Raw genomic sequence first — 25,349 nt, 5'->3', positions numbered from 1 at the left:
AAGGAAGGGACGGCTATTCTACGACCTAGGAGAGGAGGAAGAGAAATATTGATGTTGCCCTATTTTAAAATGGATTGATGAATTAATCTTTTGCATTTACAAGGTAGAACAATTGGTGGTGGACCTGGTGGTTAACTTTGTTTAAATATTGATGTTGCCAATGGATTGATGAATTAATCTGGAATAAAAAGTCTTCTAAAAAAATTTCCCATATAATATTTTATATTTGAGTCAAGACTGAATATTGTTATGGATAAGAGCATGTTTTAAAAAACTCTAGTGCAATCCTGCATAATGGAACCCGACGTGAGCAAGCATTCACGCCAAGAATCACTGCATCAAGCATGGAGAAAGCCCAGAAGCGCACGGTACACATTCAAAGTCACCTTCCAATTAAGAAATCATATGTTAGTGTTATGCAAATACACACAAACAAAAAGTCTCTCACTTTGCTGATACAACAGTAGCAGCATAGAGTTTCCTTGCTCTCCTGCCTAGGGCCCATGGCAAACACCATGGACCTCTGGCTTCCATAGCACCAAAGCCCACTGACTGTAAGCTGGAATCGTACAAGATGCTTAGAGACTTCATTTCCTTAATGAATGCCAGTGAAGAGCTGCCATTAGATAAATCACCTATTCTCCTACATCATACATGGGATTATTAGTCTCAAAGACCTGCAATATATAAACAAAATTAACTATATAGATGTAAATACTCACAAGTCTGTCAAAGAAGTTAAATTGGAAAATGACGATGGTATAGGGCCTTCAAAAGAGTTTCCTTGAAGCCTCCTACAAATACATTTAGGGGTAGCTGGTAGTAAACTATGGAGATATACACTTGCTGTTGAAAATAAACTTGAGTACTACATTTTTTATCCTATTTTAACAGTGTTCAACAGACTGTACTGAAAGCCTAGTTTGTACTGTGATCAAGAAAAAATAAAGAGAAATTTTCTAATAATATCATCTTACAAGGTTTGAAGTTTTGACCAATTCCCTATGAAGCTAGGTATCCGGCCAGTGAGCCCAGTGTTTGATCCCAACCTGTGACAAATAGAAATATTTGCTCAAAAGGAAACAAGATAGCGGATTTTATTTTTATTTTTTGTCAATACATTTAATTTATCTTACATTACATTCAGGTTCTTTAGGTTAGCAAATGTTGGTGGGATCTCACCACTGACTCCAGAACTATCAGTTTACCTGTCAAGGTGAAAACTAAATAAAAATAAAAAATAAAAATATCTGTTTTTTTTCCTTAGAGAATTCAGCCAGGTGCACTCATATGAACCTAAAATGTAGGGTCATATATGTTGGCAGCCCATCAAAATAAATGTAACACCAAGGTTTACTGCAATATGCTATTCTGGACCAAGTGAAAAAGAGTGGCCTTCCACGTTTCACCATCACCTTCATATTGTTGTACACCTGCAAAAGGAGGATGTGGAATTTATTGGTTACGCTTGGAAGACATAGAATGGAGCCAAAGTTGCAGCTAAATAGCATGGTAAGATTCAAAACCAAATTTAGTTTGATGCAATACCATGTGAATATCTACTTCATTGGTATCAGAGCCATAGGGTTCTTTCCCGTTAATTATAACCCCATAGAATTCGGTTAGACAGAAGTTTATGTTTGCCCTTGATGGTATCTCTTTGGCTATTTTTTGGCAGCAACATTTTTCCATTGGGAACCAACCATGACAAGGATTCCAATGGGACTAGCCTTGCTTGATTTGGATGTGTGCGCGAAAAGATATGACAATTTTTCTATTCAGAACAAGTAATAAATTTTTTGTGAAATTTTTGGAACAGTATAGAATGTTTTAGCAAATTTAAGGCCTAAAGATGGGCTTTTTGAAAAACTAAAATTAATTTTGATTTTAATGTTTTAAATTTGTGAGCTCCTGCTAGTTGATATCTCTCATTTTTTATGAATTATTGATTCAGGATATTTGATCCACCATAGCAGGAAAAAAATGAAAAAATCAAATGAAAGAACCCTTTCATTTTTCAAAGTTTCGGAGGGGAAAGACTTTTCCATTCTTCTTGTATAGACCATAGCCTTACTTAGCCGAAAGCATTTAAACTCTAAAGCATCTATTCAAATTTCTATGTGGCGTCTGAACTCTGCTTTTAGTTTAATCTACTAAAACACTATCATAACAAAAAGATATGGACCTTATGTTGATACTAAAATTGAGTCTTACAGTGATATTCACATATTTAACTCACTTGTTTATGCCTAGTATTTTCAATTTTCAATAATACAGCTTTGTCTAAACACATCCTTAATCACAAATGTCGAGTAATACCTTAATAATTATTTTATATGGGTTTTTTATCTCACTTTCATTCTAAAACCCACCCCCTAACCACACTTTTTGTGGGTAAATTTCAAGGTTTGTTGATATGTTTTTTGTTGGAAATAGTAGAATTATGGTTAAATTTATTATTATGACATTCATATCTTGTTCATGTAGTAAACAAAAAATTGCTTTTCAGCACTTTGGGATTTAAGGGACTAAAGCTCTCTGAATTCACTATTTTCTTTTTTTGCCACTCAAAGAAATGATTCTTTTGTACAACACATAATATTTAAAAGTTATTTCTTAATATATCCAAAGCCTACATGACCAGGCTACCTAATGCAGTCTATCAGTTTTCATATCACTACACTATTTTATTGTTTATGACTAAAAATTTATAAATTATTCCATATATTTAATTTATTACATATTTGATATTCATTTTTCATAAGAGTAATGTTATAATTACAAACAATTTTACAAACTATTGATATTGTCAGTTTTTTATTAGTTTTAATTTATGTGAAGCTCTTTCTTGGAGACTTGAATTCCAGCCCTTACCCTCCACACCTCACAAGTACTTATACTTATGGAATGACCATCGTACCAAGGGTGTGCGGTGATATTAGTGTGAATAGTTGAAATTTAAAGTTACAAAAAGCAATTTTAAATTCCAACCATTAAATATGAGAAATAAGTAAAAGTAAAAAAAATTAAAAAAAAAAAAAAATTTGTTAAGAGTGATTGGGAGTCAAGGTTTTCGGTGTTGTTAGACTTATTGGAATAGGAATTTTGCAAATGAGTACAAATGGTATATACCTTCTATATGGCCATAAGTTTACTTACAATATCAAGAGTAAAATGAATCTATGATATCACACAAATTTAGAGTCCTAAATTGGATCTCTATCTCTCAGTATTCAACTATTGTCCGTTGAAAGTCCTATTCCATTCCTCTTCCTCCTGATTTGCCACATTAAACACAATGGAACTATATTCCATATACCTTATTTCTGAAAGAGTTGGACATTTGTAATTGAAACACTCCTCTCACTCTTTTAGGCATCACACCAGTTTATTTACCAAAAACCACAATACAAAATTATATCACTCCATCACAAATGGAATATTCATAAGCAGGTGAACAACATAAACACCATTTTGGTTGCAAATATTACACTAATTTACAATAAACAATACCTTATTTAGAATAAAGCATAACGCATTTTGGCAGTCTTGGAGAATTGAATCTTAAATTTCTATTCCCACATTAGCGCCTTAGCCAACTATTTAGGGTCCGTTTGGATACAGCTGAAAACTGAAAACTGAAACTGAAAATTGAAAAACACTGTAGCGAAATAATTTTTAAATGTGTGAATAGTATCGTGGGACCCATTTTTAATGAAAAAGTTGCTGAAAAGTGAAATTTGTGGGTCCGTGAACAGTACACGATGTGCTGTGATTGGTCAAAAAAAAGAAAGTCGTTGGTTTTTTTGGCTGTGTTATCTGAACAGTTGCATGATAATGAAAAAAAAAAAAAAAAAAAAAAAAAAAAAAAAAAAAACGCAGACGCTGGATTGGGCGAAAACGCCCAATCCAAACGCACTCTTAACCCATGCAATTTTTTTGGGAACCTTGATTTGAAATACAATGTGCCAGATAATTAAATTATACACTTTTTGGTGATTCTCAACAAATTGTAAAACCAAGTTTTGAATGGTGTAACTAAAGTTTCTAAACTGCTTGGTTTTCTTTTATAAAAGGAGGAACTAGTTCTTGATTTGTTGCATTATCAATTAGTCAAATTGAACTAAATTCTTAATATTTTGAAACACCCAAAGTGGTTTACATTCTAGTCTAGTGAAACTGAATAAAGACCCTATCTAGTTCAATTTTGAGTTTATTTGTTTTTAAGGATTGATTTAAAACTAACAAAACTATATATCCTCCATTTACAATACATCCCCTAAGCTTAATCGTGACTCTAGGTTATTATTTTCTAGTCTTTGCAGAGTAAATTAAAGCATTGATTAACCATTAAAAATTGAAAAGATAGCTTCATCACAGAGAGTGTAGCTCTATGCTGTTTCTCAGGTTGACTAACATGTACATAGCTTGGAAATTTAATTGCCGCAGTGAGAGCTTTAAATTCCATCTTTCAAGAATGGAAGATATCACCAATTCCAGGTCAATGGAATATAAGTGGGGAGCCATGTACTAGTGCTGCAATTGACAACACCAGCTTTATAAACATGGATTACAATCCCTTTATCAAATGTGAATGTTCATACAAAAATGGCACCGTATGCCATATCCTTGAACTGTAAGTTTTTGCTCAATGCAATTCGTGTGCTTACACTTGTCTCTGGGGTTTTTAATGTAAATATGCTCATTGTATTGAAAATAATAGTGCTCTCCATTTTCACCTTTTCATATTTCTCTGAGTTGTCAATACAAAAATAGCCTTAAAAGTGCTCTCAATGATGCAAATTGATGCACCATTAAGACAGACCTTGTTTTGGTCTTTTACCTTGACGGAATGATCTCTTTCTTACTAGCTATGGAAACCAACAAACCAACATTACTTTAGCTAGTCCTCCTTTCAATACACACACACACATTTTTACTTATGTTGATGTAATTATTGCAATAATTTGGGAAATTTTATAGGTTAAGAGTTATTATACAAAGATAATAAGTGAAAAAAAAAAAAAAAAAGATATAAATATTACTTTTTCTTTTTAGAAAATAGATCCATTCGAGCAGTTTGAATCTAAAAGTAACTCAAAATAAACATAAAAAGGGGTGAGGCTATATCAATATTTATGGGTGGCATCTCATCATAATTTTTCTCACATATATATATACACACACACACTGTAGTTGGGAAAAATATATTAGAGTGGGTGAAATATAAATAAAAAATTGCCCTTATCTCCTCCCATCACACTAAGTTTTCTATCATGTCTTGCCATTCCGCATGGCAATGTTTGGTGGTTGTAGTTGTTACATAGAGCAAATGTTATGCTCTATGTAACATTGGTGAGGTGTCCCTATTCTTGACTCTTCTAGAAGATATCATTGGTGAGGTGTCCCTGCTAGATATCACCATTAGAATATTCCTTGTGATATTTGTAAATTTTTCTCTTATATATATGGAATGGATTGGCTAAGATACAAAAATAAAAGATCCTCCTTTTCTTTTTGCTCTCTTCTTCTTTTTATTTACAGTATTAACAGTGATAATATATTTAAGAATAATCACTTCACACAGTGTGCATGCCCACTCCTTTCTTTGGGCTGTGCCAGGTGCAGGGATTAAACCATAAGAGCAAATCTAACTCAGATTCAACTTGCAGACCTATGCTAATGCTCGGAGGTCTTTAGAGTTGGTAGTGATTCACAATTTAGCTTAGGTAGTCCTTTAACTAGTTATACTGTTAGGCCTTGTTCTTCCTGAACTAGATTCTAGGCTTTCAGGTTTGCTGGTTATGATCTTTCTCTTTACAATGCTTGCTTAATATATCAAGGATTGTTGTGATATTACCATTTTACACCTTTGTGTAGTTCACTAGTATCAATGGAGATGTACTATGAGGTTGGACTCAAATTTTAAGATTTTCTTGATACAAGTGTGTATTAATTTTCTTGAAATATGTTTTTAATTCCTTGTTTCAACTTGGTTAGCATTTGTAAAGTACCTTTGGCAATTTATTATGTCCACTGACTCCATTTTCGATTATTTTGGTTCCAAAGGATTCCTTTTCCCTAGTAATTGGCATGCAGACTCTGAATGTATGTGGTTACAGAGGTTAAATTAATAGAGTTGTAAAGGACTAAGAAATGAGGAGATGTGGATTTTTAAACCGAGAGGATTCAAGAGCTTGAATTTAGCATGTTTGATTCAGTGTTGTGCACTGTTGTCCTTGTAATTTTCCTAGTTATAGGGATTTATTTTCATCTTTGGATAAAGTAAGATTTGGCTGGACCATAGCTAAATTTTGTCTTTCATGTTCAGTGAATTACTTTGTTTTTGATGCTAATGTAAGTACCACATGTTGGCAATTTTTTTTTCTACAGTGGAGCTCCATACAAACCACTCTCTCTTTCTTGTTATTTTTTTTTAAAATTTCTTTTGTTAAATTATTGTCTTTTATCTAACTTGCCAATTATAGTCTTGAGTTTTTCAACCTCATCAATGTCAAGGTGGTCTTTGATGTGTAGAAGCTTAAATTGAAAATGAAGAAAGTCCAAATTAGAATTATAATCTTCTTCTACATTTTCTTTTTAATTCATTAGTTTCTTCAAAACCAACGACTTTCTTGTTTTTGACCAAAATTTAGTATAATGCCAAAGTTCAAAACCTTCATTTAGAATTACTTGAAAATCATGCATATTTGAATCATTAAAACCTTTTGTCTCATGATTCTTGGTGTTTGAATTTTCATGACAGGAAGGTTTATGAATTGGACGTTGTTGGTGTACTGCCAGATGAGCTATGGACTTTGACTTTCCTCACCAATCTGTATGGTTTCTTATTTGTATTTTGGTGTTCTTGAGCTGAACTGTATAATGGTGCACAATATCAACCCATTGAAATATTTGCTACTCCTATTTTTTGGAAAGTATATATACATGTTGCCCTTTGCTTTATGTGCTATTATGGAAATTGGGTTTCCTTTATTTTTTACAGGGATCTGCGCCAAAATTTCTTAACTGGTCCCATCCCTGCATCCATTGGCAACCTAACTGGCTTGCAATACCTGTAGGCCCATCTAAACTTTGATTTCAAAGTTCCTATTCAAAGTACATATCTATTTTCAGCCATACATATTTATTTCTATTTCTGGTGTTATTTATAACTTCTTCTTTTTTTTTTACTAGGAGCTTTGGCATTAACGCATTATCAGGAAAGCTTCCAAAGGAACTTGGGAAGCTTACTAATCTATTATCGCTGTAAGTTGTTTTCATCAGTAACTCTGTTACATGTCTAAACTGGCAATTTGATGTTTTTGTAGTACAACAATGGTGATAGCACCTTTTTATTTTTTATTTTTTTTTTCTCTAGTTCTGCTTAGTTGTGTTGTTATCTTCTTTAATTTGGAAAATCTTTAATGCTATTGGCAATTTCGTATTCCCGCAATGACATCCTTCAATCTTGGTCACTTAGTTTGACAATATTTATTACTCTTGAATGAAACATGCGAGCCATACTATGATTGGGTATCAAAGTAAACGATTTGTGTGAAGAATCATATTTGACACATACCATGTTTTCTAATTGCCATTGCTAGGTTTTGTTGAGTTCTTGTCACCTTCTACCTGGTTCATGTACTGAAAATTAATAATCTGAACCTAAGAGAATGTAATTCTTCAAATAATATTATTGATTTACTTGCCAATTTTGTAGGGCATTCGGGTTTAACAACTTTTCTGGTCCTCTGCCATCTGAGCTTGGGAATTTAACCAAATTGCAACAATTGTAAGCTGTAAAACATTGTTGACTTTCTATTCAATTATTAGTGTGAACTTCTGTATCTTGATAGACTGCATTTGGTAGCCTGGATATGTAGGCTTTGGATATATTCTAAAATAACTTTTAAATACAGTGTGTTGTACAAAATAATCATTTCTTTGAGAGCAAAAAAAGAAAAAGAAAAGAAAAGAGAGCTTTAGTCCCTTAAATCCCAAGGTGCTGAAAAGCAATTTTTTGTTTAGTACATGAACAAGATTATGAATGTCATAATAATCATTTAACCATAATTCTACTATAGGCCAACAAAAAACATATCAACAAACCCCTCATTTACCCACAAAAAGTGTATGTTGGGGTGGGTTTTAGAAAAAAATAAAAAACCCTATAAGGTATATAACTTTTAAGTTGATTAAGGATATGTATCACAAAGCTGTAACTAATGTGAAAACAAGTGGAGGCATCACAAGTGAGTTTCCTATGATACTATCACTGTAAGTTTGCATCAAGTATCAACATAAGGTCCATATCTTTTTGTTGATGATAGTGTTTTAGTAGATTAAACTAAAAGCAGAGTTCATGTCAAGTTAGAAATTTGAATAGATGCTTTAGAGTTTAAATGCTTTCGGCTAAGTAAGGCTATGACTGAAACAATATACATGGAATGTCAATTTATTAAAGGTGTAAATAAAGATGAAAGGGTTGCATGATTTGATTTTCAAGAGATACCAAAGAGCAAGAGCTTTTGATATCCTGAATCAATAATTCATAAAAAATGAGAGATATCAAGGAGCAGGAGCTCACAATTTTTAAAACATTAAAATCAAAATTAATTTTTTTTTCAAAAAGCCCCAATTATGCCTTAAATTTGCTAAAACATTCTATACTGTTCCAAAAATTTCACAAAAAATTTATTAGACCATCTGAATAGAAAAATTGTCATATCTTTTCGCGCACACATCCAAATCAAGCAAGGCTAGTCCCATTGGAATCCTTGTCATGTCAAGAGTCTAATGGAAAAATGTTGCTGCCAAAAAATAGCCAAAGAGATACCATCAAGGGCAAACATAAACTTCTGTCTAAGTCTGTTGTGAAAACATGGTGGAAAAGACCTCTTAAAGCCATCTATGGGGTTATAATTAACGGGAAAGAACCCTATGGCTCTGATACCAATGAAGTAGATATTCACATGGTATTGCATCAAACTAAATTTGGTTTTGAATCTTACCATGCTATTTAGCTGAAACCCAATGAGATAGTATGAACTTTGGCTCCATTCTATGTCTTCCAAGCGTAACCAATAAATTCCACATCCTCCTTTTGCTTGTTAGTGTGTATGTACAACAATATGAAATCCCAAGGCAGTTGTTTGATGGAACCCTAGAACAAGCAGAGCACTCTAGAGAGAAGGGAAAAGTAGGCTAGGGGTTTTTTCCTGTGGGTGGCTGGCTATGACTGAGGAAGGCCACTCTTTTTCACTTGGTCCAGAATAGCATATTGCAGTAAACCTTGGTGTTACATTTATTTTGATGGGCTGCCAACATATATGACCCTACATTTTAGGTTCATATGAGTGCACCTGCCTTATTGTTTTTTACACTCATCAATCATGATTGATGATTATTGCAGTTTTAATTCTCTAAGGAATGAGTATCATATTGCAACAGATATTTTCATTTTTTATTTTTATAGTAGTTTTCACCTTGACAGGTATGCTGATAGTTCTGGAGTCAGTGGTGAGATCCCACCAACATTTGCTAACATAAAGAACCTGAATGTAATGTAAGATAAATTAAATGTATTGACAAAAAATAAAAATAAAATCCGCTATCTTGTTTCCTTTTGAGCAAATATTTCTATTTGTCACAGGTTGGGATCAAACACTGGGCTCACTGGCCGGATACCTAGCTTCATAGGGAATTGGTCAAAACTTCAAACCTTGTAAGATGATATTATTAGAAAATTTCTCTTTATTTTTTCTTGATCACAGTACAAACTAGGCTTTCAGTATAGTCTGTTGAACACTGTTAAAATAGGATAAAAAATGTAGTACTCAAGTTTATTTTCAACAGCAAGTGTATATCTCCATAGTTTACTATCAGCTACCCCTAAATGTATTTGTAGGAGGCTTCAAGGAAACTCTTTTGAAGGCCCTATACCATCATCATTTTCCAATTTAACTTCTTTGACAGACTTGTGAGTATTTACATCTATATAGTTAATTTTGTTTATATATTGCAGGTCTTTGAGACTAATAATCCCATGTATGATGTAGGAGAATAGGTGATTTATCTAATGGCAGCTCTTCACTGGCATTCATTAAGGAAATGAAGTCTAAGCATCTTGTACGATTCCAGCTTACAGTCCAATGTTTTTAGTATTTAAATGTTGTGGGGTGTCTTGTATTCTGAAAAATTTCTTTCAAAGGGGCCTTAGCTGGAAGCCAGAGGTCCATGGTGTTTGCCATGGGCCCTAGGCTGGAGAGCAAGGAAACTCCATGCTGCTACTGTTGTATCAGAAAGTGAGAGACTTTTTGTTTGTGTGTATTTGCATAACACTAACATATAATTTCTTAATTTCCTTTAATTTTTCTTGCTTTAACTGAATCACATGTCCTGCAGGATTCTAAGGAATAACAATATTTCTGACTCAATTCCAGTTACCATTGGAGAATACCAATCCTTATGGCAGCTGTAAGTTGTACCTGTTGATGGATGATTCTTTGGGTAAAGTAGGGGGTAGCAATGTGCTAAGTAGAATATGTGTGTCTTCGTAGCACTCAAACCTGGAATTGGTCTTCTGGTTAATGGGTTAAACAACCTCAACCTGAAATGAACACATCTATGTGGATTATTTATACTAGAATCTGTAAAGTAAATCTAAATGAAATGATATAGTTTCTTGGTTACTTGCTTTCGATTTTCTAGGAAAGAAACTTGGTATAGCATGTATTTTTCTATAATTGAGTTTTGGGATCACTTCATTGTAAATCCAAATTTGGTTCTTTTTTTTTTCCTAGACCCCGCAAAAGTGGGGAGCTTTGTGTGCTAGGTACAACCCCCCCCCACCCCTCTCCCCCCTTTTTTTCTTCTCTTTTAAAGATTTTCCCTTTCTTGGGTCTGGTATACTGAGTGTGAGTTTAATTTCCTTAAAGATTTTTTGGGTTTTCAAAATTTGTTGTTACTTTCTATCATCTGTTATTTAGACAACCATGTGATTTTAGTTTCTTTGTCTTTCCTTGTCTAAGGGATTTGAGCTTCAACAACATAACTGGACAGATTCCAGACTCGCTTTTCAGCATGAATTCACTCTCTCACCTGTAAAGTACTAACTGTACTAACTGCTTAATTATATTATATTGCACCTGACATGTATGTCTAGTGAATCATGTGTATTGTTGCCTCATGCTTAGGTTTCTTGGAAACAATAAATTAAATGGTACCCTACCAGCATCAAAAAGTCCGACTCTTCAAAATATGTAAGTACAATTGATAATGTGTACCTCGCATCATTCTTTTGAATCTTTGGTTTGTTTGTATCTGTTTAAAAATAAAATTTGAAATTCCGTCTTTCGCTTGTACATATATCTGCTTTCTGGTGTTTGAAATAATAACCTGCTCTATGCAGAATGCATACAATTGTTTGAGGAAACTTATAATGAAACTCCCAGGCATTTGAAAGCTCTTAACTTGAATGCCCCCAAATGGATTTTGCATCCATGATCTCTTTTGTATTAATCAAGGGGGAAGTTGAATCCCCACTGCTTCCTTGAAAGAGAGATGTCCTTAACATAATTTCTTAATCACCATCATGCTATGCTCATAGGATAAATAATTTTATGAAATTGTCAGTATAATCCAATGGTATGACTTAGTCTAAAGAATCTTCCTATTCATGATTCCATAGAAGCTTTTAATTCGTCTTTTATAGTCATGAATCGTATTTTAATTCTATAAGTTTATTTAACAATTTCAATTTAGTTATCAAATTTCGGATATTGCAATTGTCATAGTTACTCCCTGTCCTATTCTTTTTGTTTATCTTTATAAACAGAACTTTTTAAGCAAACAAGTTTTTACTTCAGGTCTAAAAACAAAATCATAAGTTTCCAAAATTATTTTAGAAAGTTTTTCAATTTTTTTAGGGGAGACAACCTTTTAAGTTTTAAGGGAAATTTTGCAAAGTTATCAAAGGATGAAAAGGAGTACATTTATCATGAAAGATGACTTATAAACTAGGATGCATAGACACGGACATAGATATAGGTACGATACGGCGACACGAGCAATTTTTGAAAAATTATAACATGATATGGTAGATTGGACACAGTTACAACATAGGTATGACATAGATACGACATGGGTACGACACCCAAATGAAGTGTCCATGCATCCTAGCTTATAAATGTAGACGTTTACCAAAATTATTTGCGTATAATAATATTCTCTCTTTTGTCTTATATTTATTTTTCGTAAGTGATCCTCGTTAAAACTCAAACCACACACCCCAAAAGTAAATTAAAGGGGGAAATTGAAATAGAATAAGGATGTGGTTTTCAAGTTAGAAATTGCAAGGTAAAATTGAAAATTTGTTTAACAGAGATCTTTAACCTCCAAAGTGGCGTTTCTCAATTAGTTTTAGAAACGTGGATTGAAGTTTATTTGGGAGTTGCTTTTCCTTGAATTTGTTGGTACACACCCTTCATCTTAATCTTGAAGCTTTTCTATTGGTCTATTTGAATTGTTTGCCTTGCAAAAATATAGATATCAATGAAGATTGTAACATTAGCTTGTGTTGCTTCATCGGGGAAATATGAAGAAATGAAGGATTTTAGATTTGAATTAGTGCATTGTCTAGCTTATAATCAAAAGATTAGATGGATGGGTCAACTAATATCTTATACTAACGATGGTGTTTATGTTAATTTACTGCAATATGGACTCATCATTCTTGCAATTTGCTTGCAGAGATTTGTCCTACAATTATTTAGTTGGGAGCTTTCCTTCTTGGATCAACGAAAAAAATCTTCAACTGTATGTTTTCTATTATTTGTTCCTTTGTTTTCTAGGTATATTTAGTAATTTTCTAGTTTACACATGGTTGATATTCAATGTACTTTCTGAACTTAATGACCTTCTACCTCTAGATCAACATTTTTTCTTTTCTTTTTAAATCGTGTAAAAACTTTCATTTCCTATATGGTTCTGTATTGCATGTATGCCTAACCATTAGAAACTAACATTGAGCTGTCATGGGATACAATATGCAGCAATTTAGTTGTCAACAACTTCACTATCGGAAATTCAAACAGCAGGTGATTCTCTTGATGTTATTTTTCACTTGTATAGCATGAGCATTCCATAATCAATAGTTACTCACATTTGAGTTACGATGTTATTGTCTTGTTGTACGTGACCATCATTATTATTGTCTTCTTGTACTCTGGCCATTGACGCCTTGACAATCATGTACAGTAATGTTACTATAAGAAATATTCTTGATTCCTTCAACATGCTATTGTGTCCCTCAGATATTTAGAAATAATTATATGAAAACATAATTTTTCTTTTCATTTTATATTGTTAGAACCATAATGTTTTTCCAACTTTAAATTAATAAAAATTAGTTGATGTCTGATATGTAAATTTGTATATGACATAATTATGTGGTGGCCAAATGAGGGCCAAACTACCCTTCTGGACCTCCAATAATTGGGGTAACTTTAATTTCTTCAACTATTAATTTTGTTGATTTTGTTCCTCAACTTTGAAAATTGAGTCACTTTTATCCTTAGTCAAGTCAATTTCTAAGGATAAAATTAACTTGATTTTCAAAGTTGAGGGACCTTGATTTGGAAAGTTGAAGGACAAAATTGGCACAATTAAAAATGTACACAGACTAAATTGAAACTGTGGCAAATGTATAAGGACCAAATTTTTAGTTTGGTCTTAAACAAGTGCTACTCTTATTTCCTTTTGGGCACAATCTCTACTTTCAAAAAGTCAAATAATCTTCATCTTTCCATATTATCTCTACCTACTCAGTAAAACAACTAAGACACTCATTAAAAGTTTTGCCACGTTTTGACATGTTAGTAGATCATTGTAGTAATTCTCATTCATAAAAAAGTGTTTTCATCTCAAACTAAGGCACTCATTTTGGGACAATGAGTAATAAATATAAATAACTATATAAGTCCGTATTTTTCTTAAAATTAGATCTTATTGTGAATGCAGACAATTATAATGGATTTATATGAATGGAAATAGAAAAAAGTAGAACAACCACCACAGAGGAAACATGATTTATGTGGTTCAGCCTTTTGCCCATATTCAGTGTTGTTGTTGATGAGAAAGTTTAACTTAAAAATGAGGGAGATTACAATGGTAGTACACTTGTAACCCAAACCCCAAATACACCAAAAACTCTCACACTGGTGTTAGCACTTCAAAAGCCTAGAGAAAAGTAAGACACTTTGCCGAATATATGGCATAAACAAAAATAGTTTCCAAATCCTTTACAAAGTCATTGATGTGGAAATTCTAATTCAACAAGATAATCTTATATGGGTATTCCTTTTTTCTTCATTTGAAGGGTGTAGAGTCATTGCTCTATGTATATACAGTGTGATGGTATATAGTAATGATCTGATGGGGGTCTTTTTTTCTAATCATGCCTAGCTATGAACCCTCTCTTTTCATGGTAGCCACTATCCCTTCATCTTCAACTAAGTGTGACTCCATGTTCTGAAATTCGTAGTCACCAAATAGTGAGGGAGAGATAGAGGGAGTGAAGGAATCAATAGGATACCTTAATTATCCTCAAAACAATTTATTTTGTGCTGTCAATGACTATCAAATGATAACTCAATCCCTCTTGTTGTGGGAACATCCATGTGAAGAGCATGCTTGCATATTTAACATGGTACATTTCTTGTTACAGGAGTAAATTAATCCCAATGGTGACATGCACATCAATTAGAAAGTGCCGCTTAATTCACTAGTGGTTGATGTGAAACAATATTTATTTCTTTTCTTAAGTGTAATTCTTTTCTGCTTTCAGTGGTTTGCCTTCAGGTTTGAACTGTCTTCAGCGGAACTTCCCTTGCAATCAAGGGTCTGGAAGTGGAATCTGTAAGCACAATTGAGAGCTTATCTTTCTCTTAAGAATTTTATATTGGAATACATGAGTAGGTGTGAGGTCAATGAAGGAGAACAATCTTCTCAAGGACTATAAATTTTCAAGAACATTGTTAAACTTAATATTATCGACCGAACTTGTTCCTGATTTATTTTATTATCTTGGTATATATGATCAGGAACTAATCCTTGCATAGGCATTGATAGTCATGAAAAATTAATGATATTTTCCAGTGGCCAAGTCTAGCACTTATTGTAAAAATCATCATTGTAGCACTTTGTCGATAATCATGATATAGTGTTGCTGAAAATACAAGGTTCTAAAATGCTATTGGTGCTAATAATTGATTCTCCACTTTATGTATGTTGATTTCTATTCTATTTTAGACAATGGAGGAGCCATAAAATTTTGGTTGGGGGGGCCAGACTATTGGTATTGATAAACTGATCAAGATAAAATCAAAAAAATATAATACACAATTATTAGTACAAGTATATACGTGTATGCAAAAAAATATATATGTATATATATATATATATATATATAATACTAGATTAAGTTTTAACTCATAATCATAAACATACTGTAAACTTTTAACTTTGATAATATGTGTGTGGGTGTTATAAAAAATTGATTTTTTTTTTCTTTGGGTCCGCACCCGCCACCGCGGGGGGGGGGGGGGGAGGTGGTGTATGGCCTGTTGGGCCCCCAAGGGACAAGATGTTTCTGCCACTGGTTTTAGAATGAAGAAAAAACGAAGTGAAGAACAGGCTACTTCATTTCTTTTTTCCCCATGAGAATTAAAGAAAACAAAGGGAAAGGTTTTACAATGGGAACATGGAGAGCACAAAAGAAATAAAAAAAAAAAAAAAGGTGGTGGGGGGAGAGGGGAATCGTGGGATTTAAATCTTTTAGCACTTGGCTCATAAAGCAAATTTTATACTATGGTCCAAGACTAATGTATAGCTCGGGATGGATGAAAGCCATGCAGTGTACTTAAATTGAATGTGCTATGTAATCCAAGTGATTAGCTGTTAACTACTTTTTGGATTTTGTGCTATGTAACCAATTGGTAAGCTATTTTATTCTATAGAAGGAAAACTCTGGCGTGATTTCACAGAATTTGCTCCACCCCTTCTCAGATTTTATGATCCATAAAACAAAAAAATGCTAGTAAATAACCTTCTACAATTGACCCTAAACTGAATAACATCCTATCAGTCATTATTGGGACTGCTAAAACCCAAGAGACCCTTAAAAATAAAAGTTACGATAAAATAATTTTGATCAACCTCTCTGTATCTCATCCTACAACCCTTCTGTAGACTCCAATTCATTATATTGTCTTTTTGAATTACAAATCTCCATTCAAATGAGTCTAATCCAGACCTTCATCTTGAAAGTAGGAGATATGCTGTTGATAATCAAATGTTGTGTGGCTACAATCTACATGCTCATTATTTTATAAGTTTACTTCAATTACTTAAATTGAGGCCCATACATCCTCTTATATGATAGAGGCATTGGCTGGTGGAGTGGTTAACTTCTTCTTGAATATACGTGTGGAGAAAATGAATTCCCATGTTATCGAACTCTATAATAGTCAGATACATGAGTTCCTCTTGCGTGCAAGATTTATGGGATATTAATTTAAGTGGAATGTTTGAGTATGAGAGAATTTTAATTTTTCATTTGTTGCGATGGAAAAGTTATATCTGCTATGAGTGAAAGTGAATCCATCACAACCAAGTGACCAGCTACAATCCAATTTTTAGATTCTGTCTCTGTAAAATAGGTTCCTAGATTGCATTGGAGATTTAAAATTCAAGCTCATGCAAGTCCTGACTATATCTGTAACATGCATACAAGCAAATCAGGACATATGCAAGTCCTGACTATTTTGTTTATTAAAATAGCTTTTCTGAAAACATATTGATAAGTGATGTTATATTGTAATGCAGATTATAATTTTTCAATCAAATGTGGTGGTCCGCAGATCACTTCTTCTGGGATTGTGTATGATAGCAATAACGAGACACTTGGTCCAGCTACATATTATGTGACTGACACAAAGAGGTGGGCAGTTAGCAATGTTGGTTCTTTTCTTGAGAGCAACAATCCTCAGTATGAAAGTTCTACATCTTCTCACATTACAAATACTTCAGATGTAAGGCTGTTCCAGACATCACGAAATTCTGCTTCTTCATTAAGATACTATGGCTTGGGGCTGGAGAATGGCAATTACACTGTGATTCTCCAGTTTTCAGAGACAGCTTTCCAAGGTTCATTTAGGTGGAACACTCTCGGGATACGCCTCTTTGATATTTATATCCAGGTCTCTCTTATATAGTTGAATTGTTTTAGAAAATCTGTATTTAGTGCACATTTTAAACTGATATCTTTTGGACACAAACTCCTTGTTACCTATTAGTTGAGTATGACTTTTTTATATTTTATCAAATATTTTATATATATATATAGTTGAGTATGACCTTTTTATATTTTATCAAATATTTTATATATATATATATTTATGAGCACTAAAGTATGACAATAATCAAATGCCTCAACTTGGAATCATAATGATTTGGCTAATTCATTGTTTCTAGGATAACTTTAAAATGTGATTTATATTGAGTTAACTCCTGAAGTTGTTAGTAAATCTAGAAATCAGTAACAGTCACAGTGTTCTTATGCATTCTCAAAAGTTTAGTCCAGTACAGCAGGGCCCTGTGCAATTTCTTAAAAGCATTTTCCCAATTCATTTTCTTAACAGAAACAATTCCGATGAGTAAAATATTTCCATATCAGGAATGTGTCTATAATCAGGATAAATTATTACGATTGAGTGCAACAAAATACATCCCCTATGTTCCTTAAAAATTATCTGACTTCTGCGTTTCATTTTTTTCCAGGGGAATCTTGTTTCGAAGGATTTCAACATACAAAAGGAGGCAGGTGGCGTCACATTTAGAGCTGTCCAGAAGGGATTTAAGGCTCAGGTATCTGAAAACTATATTGAAATCCATCTTTTTTGGGCTGGGAAGGGGACTTGCTGCCTACCTTCTCGAGGTACTTATGGACCTACTATTTCAGCTATCAGTGTAACTCCAGGTAATAGAATTTGAAATTATTAAGATGTTCCATGGGAAATTTTATTACTAATGTTGGGATTCAACTTTCTTCAATTCTGCATAGAGAACTGGATGTCCAGTTCCCTCTACAATATGCTGCAATGTCAAAGAGGGCGGGCATGTTGGATGTTGTGGCATCCTCCTAATCTGCGAAACAACTGTCACACAAGACAATTGTCATTTGAGCTTCTAGACCTCTGGTAGCATAGATGTCTATTATCACATTAAAAGATCATCATTTGTAAAAGGTGGCTTTCCACATTAAAAATAGGGACTCAGAATGTCTCCTTTGCAAGCATTCTATCTCATGAAAATAGTGGCTCTTCCACTTTATTGAATTCATGCTTTGAAAATTCCACCGTCATATTACATGTTCTTTTTGTTCTTAACATACATGCCAATTTTCATGTCAATCGATTGTTATTTACCATTTGATGTATGAACTCATCTTTTATTCATTATTCTAAACAAAAAAAAAAACTTAAATTTAAACAATTGATTGATGACATGGCTATTAACCTTTGACCATCTTGAAATTTTGCAAATATGTAAAATATATGAAGATAATGTAATCCAACGGTAAATTTGTTCAAATCAGGTGTAACTTGAATCCAATCCTATATATATTGGAATGTAGTCTATATATTATTTGAAGTTGTGATTTAAACCCTTTGAGAGTATATTTGTAATGTGCATAATAATATTTTGTGTATAATAATACCAGTGTTAGGGTTAATCAAATTAACCCAACACAGTATTTTTCTCCAAAGGTCAACATGTCATCAAAGCACACTTTCCAAAACTCGCATCAACAACCTTCAAAAAACTTGTAAGAATGAAAGAAACTTGGTATTCCTCAGTTGTGCATCATATTTTTCTCCATACTATTATTTATCAAGAAAAAGAGAATGAAAGAAATTTTCTTTTATTAGAGCTCAATAAAACTGCTGAGTTGGGGCAACTTTTGCTATAAGCCTATAAGTCATTTTGAACACTTCACCTTTTAATTTCCAAAGATCTTATGTGGTGTAGCATGGTAAAGAGAGCTGCATATCCAGTTCTTGTGAAAATTGAGAAGATCCTAGTACCTGATTTTCCAGCTTACTAGTTCCATCTTATGAAATACTGACATTTCATACCTACTGTCAGTAACAGCCTTCCAAGCAGAAAGAAGAATAGGACTGGTCTGATTGTGGGGATAATTGTTGGTGCACTTGTAAGCTTTCTTACCATTTTTGCAGTATTGTGCTTTTTTCGCAGGAAAAATGGAGCTCACACCAAGGAAGATGAAGGTAAACTGAAACTCTGTTGCATAACGATGAGAATTGTCTGGCTTCTTGACTGTGTGGCATTCTGAAGATTCAAAACTAGTGTGTTTCCTGTGTAAATCAGTTTCTTTAATGTTGGGGATGGAATTTGGATGCTGCATCTTATTATAGTTTTATGTCCAACAAGAATGAGATATAAAAGCATTTCCAGTGAGAACTATTTTGTATGTGAATGTGCCTAACAATATATAAGTATGTATCTATGTATTTGTGCGTGTGTGCATGTGTGTGTGTATATATATACATGCACACATATACAAAAACTAGAGAAGAAATTGATTTCCACCCCTAAAACACATGTATTTTTAAACTTCAGTAAGGTCTTGCAACCCATTTTATAATATTCAGCTAAACAGATTCTAGACAAAACACATTTTGGTGGTGTTTTACAAAAACAGATTTCTTATTAAAACAAGTTAATAATTAAAAGGTATTGCAACATTTTTGCAAGAATAAGCAGTCTGATCTTGTTTGTTATCTGGTTTCAAGAGGTATTTATGTTTAAGAACCATATAAGCAAATTGATCATAACCTGAGTTCATGTTGAATATGTAGATTTCCTTGGGATAGATGCTAGACCATACACTTTCAGTTACAGCGAACTAAGGGCTGCTACAGATGACTTTAGTCCTTCTAATAAGCTTGGAGAAGGGGGATTTGGACCTGTGTATAAGGTTAGTTATTGTTTTCAAGAATCAAGCTAACATCGAATAGAAATATAGTAGGTTAGACCTTGTTATATCTTGATGAATACCTTAAAAAGGCAAGGAAAAAAAATATGGAATCTACCTGAAATCAAGAAACTCCTCAGAGAAGTTTCTTATTCTAATATAACAAAACTTGTATAGTACAATGTATATCTATAGGAAAGCTTCTTTGAAAAAGAAATTACAAAAACAACATTAAATTTCTTATGACTATGTTGATCAATTAAATTAACATAATTAAATAAGTTAAAATGATATAACTAAATTTGGGGATGAAAAAAAGGTAAAAAGACTGAAATTGTGGACTGCAAACTATTCACATATATATCTAACAATCCTACTTCTTGACAGATTTCATATAAACTTGTTCTGCCCAGTAGCCTATGTCTTTGCCACAAACTTAAGTATCTTGAAATGGCCTACCAATAACCAATCACAGCTTGCAATATCACCTTCCCCTCTCTCTCTCTCTCTCTCTCTCTCTCTCTCTCTCTCTCGCTTACAATAAGTTGGAGGCTGGGGGGATTCGAACACAGGGTTCATCCCCCACTGGGCAGTGCACCAAGCCACGAGGCTGTTGGTTTGTTTGGCCAAATATTGGGCTATGTTTTTCCAAGTCACTGCATTATAATAATCTGTTATTTTATTTTCTTAGTTGCTATAAAAAGCCATTTGATGGACGAATGAAATCCATTTGTATGCCCCATGGCTGAAATTCAGTTGAAAGGTCTATAATGATCTATGCAGGTGCTAAATGCTAATAGATAAAAGGTGATTGAAACCCACAAACTGATCATCTTACCAAAACTCTCTTAAGAACATTTCAACTTGATATCTGTAATTCAATTTCATGGTTCAAAAGCTTGAGAACTTGATAGAAAAATGACATTGGCTCATTAAGATCCAAGCTGTCAAAATGCTGTCACCGCTAATTTTATTTACAGTGAAAGATACAAATTGAATACGACATGACCGTAGAATTGTTCATTTAGAGCTTATTGTTTGCCTTCAAATTGTTTACTCTACAGGGAACTCTTATTGATGGCAGAGTAATTGCTGTGAAGCAGCTTTCAGTAGCATCTCAGCAAGGAAACACCCAATTTGTAACTGAGATTGCTACTATATCTTCTGTACAACACCGTAATCTTGTGAAACTTTATGGATGCTGTACGGAAGGAGATAAACGACTTCTTGTTTATGAGTATCTAGAAAATGGGAGTCTTGATCAAGCATTATTTGGTAAGAGCATAAGATTTTGTTGTACTTTATATCCATTTTTCTAGTAAGTACAACACTGCAGATTTTATAACAAACGGTTTGCATGAGGCAGAACAAAGCAGTTTGAATATCGATTGGCCAACTCATTTTGATATATGCATGGGAATTGCAAGAGGTATAGCTTATCTTCACGAGGAGTCAAGGCTTCGAATTGTACATAGAGATGTGAAGGCCAGTAATATTTTGCTCGACTCAGAATTTATCCCCAAAATTTCAGATTTTGGTTTAGCCAAACTTTATGATGATAAAAAGACACATTTAAGCACCCGTGTTGCAGGGACATAGTAAGATTACTCGATGATTTTTATTCTACTTTTTGCTTCAGATATATATGTAATACCTCATCTATTAATTATTGTTTTAGTGGGTATCTTGCGCCGGAGTATGCAATGCGTGGGCACCTTACAGAAAAGGTTGATGTGTTTTCCTTTGGTGTTGTGGCTTTAGAGATTGTAAGTGGCAGGCCTAATGCTGACTCAAGCTTGGAAGAAGAGAAGCTATATCTTCTTGACTGGGTAAGAAGAATATTATTGTAATCTTTATTAGTCTTCTTTTTTTATTTTTTTATTGGTAAACATTGACCCATTTAGAAGTTCCAAATCATCCCGACTCTAGCATTCACATTAGACTTATGATAGTTTAATTCAGTCTCACCCAAGTTTATTTTGGTTATAAAAAAAAAACAATGAAGGGCCTTTGAAACAAAGGTAGCAACAAGGGATTCTTCATGTCCATAAGAAATAGTATCAACTTTATTTTTGTTTTCCATAGAAACTACAATGATTTCTGTTACTCACATGATAGGGTATGAAACAAATACGTTCCAATGGTAATCTAAAGCTCTTTAAGATTTCCAAGATATGACTTCCATATTTTGTTTGTCCTTTGGTTTGTATTTTTATATTCATGATGACCCCAACTTTTTTCATTTACACTATTTTTCTTTCTCATTAACATGTGAATCCTGATGTAATTCCAAAATCCATCTGCCATGTTTTCTCAAAAAAGAGAGCTCTTTTTTATTCTTTTTTCTTTTTTTTTTTTTTAAGTCAAAAAAGAGAGCTTGGTCAAGTAGAATGGAGTAGTTTTGTTAAGCAGCCCCTATATTGATGTTATGTTACATATATAAAGGCTAGATCGAGACTGTATTACAAATATTTAGGTGTATGGTGTTCCCCATTTATTATACTTACCATATACACACTGTCAAAGTATATTTATATCTCAATTGAAATGAATACAGTACATAGAAAATTCACACTCTTACATGGTATTAGAGTCCTTGTAACCAACCCATCTTCTGCTCCCATTCTTTTTGTTCAATTTTTTTTTTTTTTTTTTTGAGTCGAGGTTCTGCCTTCTCCATTGCTGCTGGCTTCTAATTATGATGAGACATTTATCCCTGGGGTTTAACCTACCACAATTCGGATTTTTCTAAACTTTATTTTCTCTTCTAATTGATCTCTTCGGAAGCTAGACATTAAGAATGTGTTTCTGCATGGATTTCTTGCGGAAATTATCTTCATGACTTAGCCTCCAGGCTGTTCCATCCTAAACTTCCTCACCATGTTGGTCAGCTTTGCAAGGAGATCTAATGCCCCCAAATAGGCCCTTCATGCCTGGTTTCCACAGTTCAATTCCTTTATCCTTCAGTTTGGCTTCCAGACGAGTCAAGCTGATCACTCCATGTTTGTGTACCGCCACTCCTCACAGATGTTGATGATCTTGTTCTAAGAGGCAATACACCATCACTGCTTGCCTCTATTTCTACACTTGGCACCTCTTGGCACCAAGTTTGAGATAGAGGACCTTGATCCCTATCATTACTTTCTGGGTCTTGAGATAACCCCTTATGCACTGGCTCCATCAAATCTCAAACTTGATATACTATTGATATCTAATGTTGCAGTTCTGTGGTTGATGCAAACCCTGCAGCACTCCCTTGAGCACCAAGTCATAGCTCTTTGCTTTAAAGGATGATCCTCGTTTTGATCCTACTGAATGTTGTTAGCAAGGGCCACTCCACCCCGAGAGTTATCTTTAACAAACTGCCTTCCTTAAGTGGCATTCCTAGTCATATAATTTCTATTATGTGCTGAAACTTGTGATAAATGTATTCATAATTTGTACATATCAAAGTGAATATTTCTCTGATGCCACTCCAGTGAAATAGACCTTAAGAGTTTCTCTTGTCAAAAGTATTCCACTAACGATTGTCACTTTCCTGCTTCTTAGGCTTGGCACCTACACGAAAACGAACGTGATATCGAACTGGTGGACTCGAAATTATCTGAGTATAGTGAGGAAGAAGTGAAACGAATGATTGGAGTAGGTCTATTGTGCAGTCAGGCATCACCAATGCTAAGGCCATCAATGTCACGTGTGGTGGCAATGCTTTCAGGAGATGCTGAAGTGAGCGCTATAACTTCGAGGCCGGGATACTTGAGTGATTGGAAATTCGATTACAAAACCAGCTTTGAGTGACGTTAAAACCGACAGAACTGATACTAGCCTATACAACATTGCAACAAGCACAAGCATGTTTGGTGATTCACAACCTTCACCAGTGCTTGCAACTGTACCTATGCTTCATGATGCTGTTGGAGAATAGACCACAATTGGTTCTTGCTTTATTTTCTTCTTTCTTTCCTATGTTTCCTAGTTCTTTTTCTTTTTGATGATAAACATAAAAAATAAAAAATAAAAAAATTTCTCATATTCTTTTACTCCGGATCTTGTATGTCATATCATATGGAGATCCAGTTGCTTGTATATTACAAATTTTCCTTTCTTCCTGTTTTTGTTCAATTTTGAAGTTATTTTGAATAGAGTCAAGGCAATATCAGTCCCCAATAAATTCCCGGGGTGACTGAATTCTTGGAATCTATAACAAAATGTAGTAACAATGAATGTGTAGAATGAATTGTGTAGTCCTTGTCCCCTAACAAACAAAAGCACCTCGATAGTATAACAAGGTCATGGGACTTGCCTCTTGGAGCAAGTCAATAGAACAATTGTTGAAAGCTACATCATCATAGGACTTGGGTATGTGCACACAAGTCTGTGTCCATTAAACCTGTTTTCTAAATCAACAGGTTGAACGTTTTAATGAGTTTGAATCAGCATTTGTCACCCTGTCCAAAAAAAATGTGTAGTTTGTTTGTACCATGCAAGTAAAGTGATTTAATAGACAATGAACGGTGTTAGATATATTATGGCTCAAGTGACCCAAACCAATATAGGCTCATGTACTTGTAGAACAAACATATTGACCTTATGAGCCTACAAATGGATTGGGCCACTTGAGCTATAATATATCTAATACACTCTCAAACTAAATGTGAAAGCTTGAGTTTGAAAGGTTTTGAATGTATAGCTTGGTGTGGCACCTATGCTGCTTGATTGACATGACAGCATCTGATTGGCATAACAGAATTGCCGAGGCAGATTGGATCTTGTGTCAATATCTTGCATAGAATTATGCCACTAAAAGGAATAAAAGGAGAAGCTATATGTGAGCATACTGTAACATTGTTTATTTTAGTTTTTGTTTTTTTTTTTTGGTTAACCCACCCGTGTATGAAGGAACCAAAGAACTATTTCGAACCCCTCTATCAGTAAACCCATTAAGCCATGAAGTCTTAAGTATGGGTCATGTGCTAGCTTAAGGTATGCCATCAAGTAGTCCAATTCATGGAGCCCATCAAAATATGTGTTTACACCTAATTGTTGGTGACGCAGCTCAGGTTGACAATCAGTGGCCCATAAGGGTACTACTTCCGTGATATGGGTTTGCTACGGTCTTGACCATGGTCACCCTTGACAGTAGCTGGCCAATCTTGATGATGGCGTGATCTTCTCTGGCTATGTTTCACTGACAGCCATGGTAAGATCCCACAACCACCGTAAAAATCCTAGTGTGATGAGGAAGACGGAGAGGCTGGTGTTGATCTGCGGCACTGCTGTTGATTAAGTG

At 33.9% G+C, this 25,349-nt stretch overlaps 1 protein-coding gene and 1 pseudogene across 2 annotated transcripts; one reads left to right on the top strand and one right to left on the bottom strand.

Moving 5' to 3' along the window:
* Positions 1-444: 444 nt before the first annotated feature.
* LOC115985852 (probable LRR receptor-like serine/threonine-protein kinase At1g56140) lies at positions 445-1,148 on the bottom strand. The gene is made up of 4 exons (XM_031108752.1): positions 1,137-1,148; positions 978-1,049; positions 723-794; positions 445-643 (listed from the first exon to the last, which is right to left on the bottom strand). Coding segments are annotated over exons 1-4 (345 nt in total). The 5' UTR covers positions 1,139-1,148.
* Positions 1,149-1,482: 334 nt separating this feature from the next.
* Positions 1,483-24,168, top strand: LOC115985851 (annotated as a pseudogene). The gene is made up of 25 exons (XR_004090597.1): positions 1,483-1,512; positions 4,428-4,636; positions 6,767-6,838; positions 7,007-7,078; positions 7,198-7,269; positions 7,724-7,795; positions 9,497-9,568; positions 9,656-9,727; positions 9,911-9,982; positions 10,062-10,156; positions 10,214-10,307; positions 10,408-10,479; positions 11,034-11,105; positions 11,199-11,264; positions 12,754-12,819; positions 13,056-13,100; positions 14,849-14,919; positions 16,888-17,261; positions 17,842-18,040; positions 19,191-19,352; positions 19,944-20,062; positions 21,124-21,334; positions 21,426-21,657; positions 21,738-21,888; positions 23,609-24,168. The product of XR_004090597.1 is annotated as a probable LRR receptor-like serine/threonine-protein kinase At1g56130 (transcript).
* The last annotated feature ends 1,181 nt before the right edge of the window (positions 24,169-25,349 follow it).

Source organism: Quercus lobata, chromosome 4 (assembly GCF_001633185.2).
Source record: "Quercus lobata isolate SW786 chromosome 4, ValleyOak3.0 Primary Assembly, whole genome shotgun sequence".
NCBI lineage: Eukaryota > Viridiplantae > Streptophyta > Magnoliopsida > Fagales > Fagaceae > Quercus > Quercus lobata.
The sequence above is the reverse complement of the archived record's forward strand: the minus strand, read 5'-3'. Positions and strand labels throughout refer to the sequence as shown.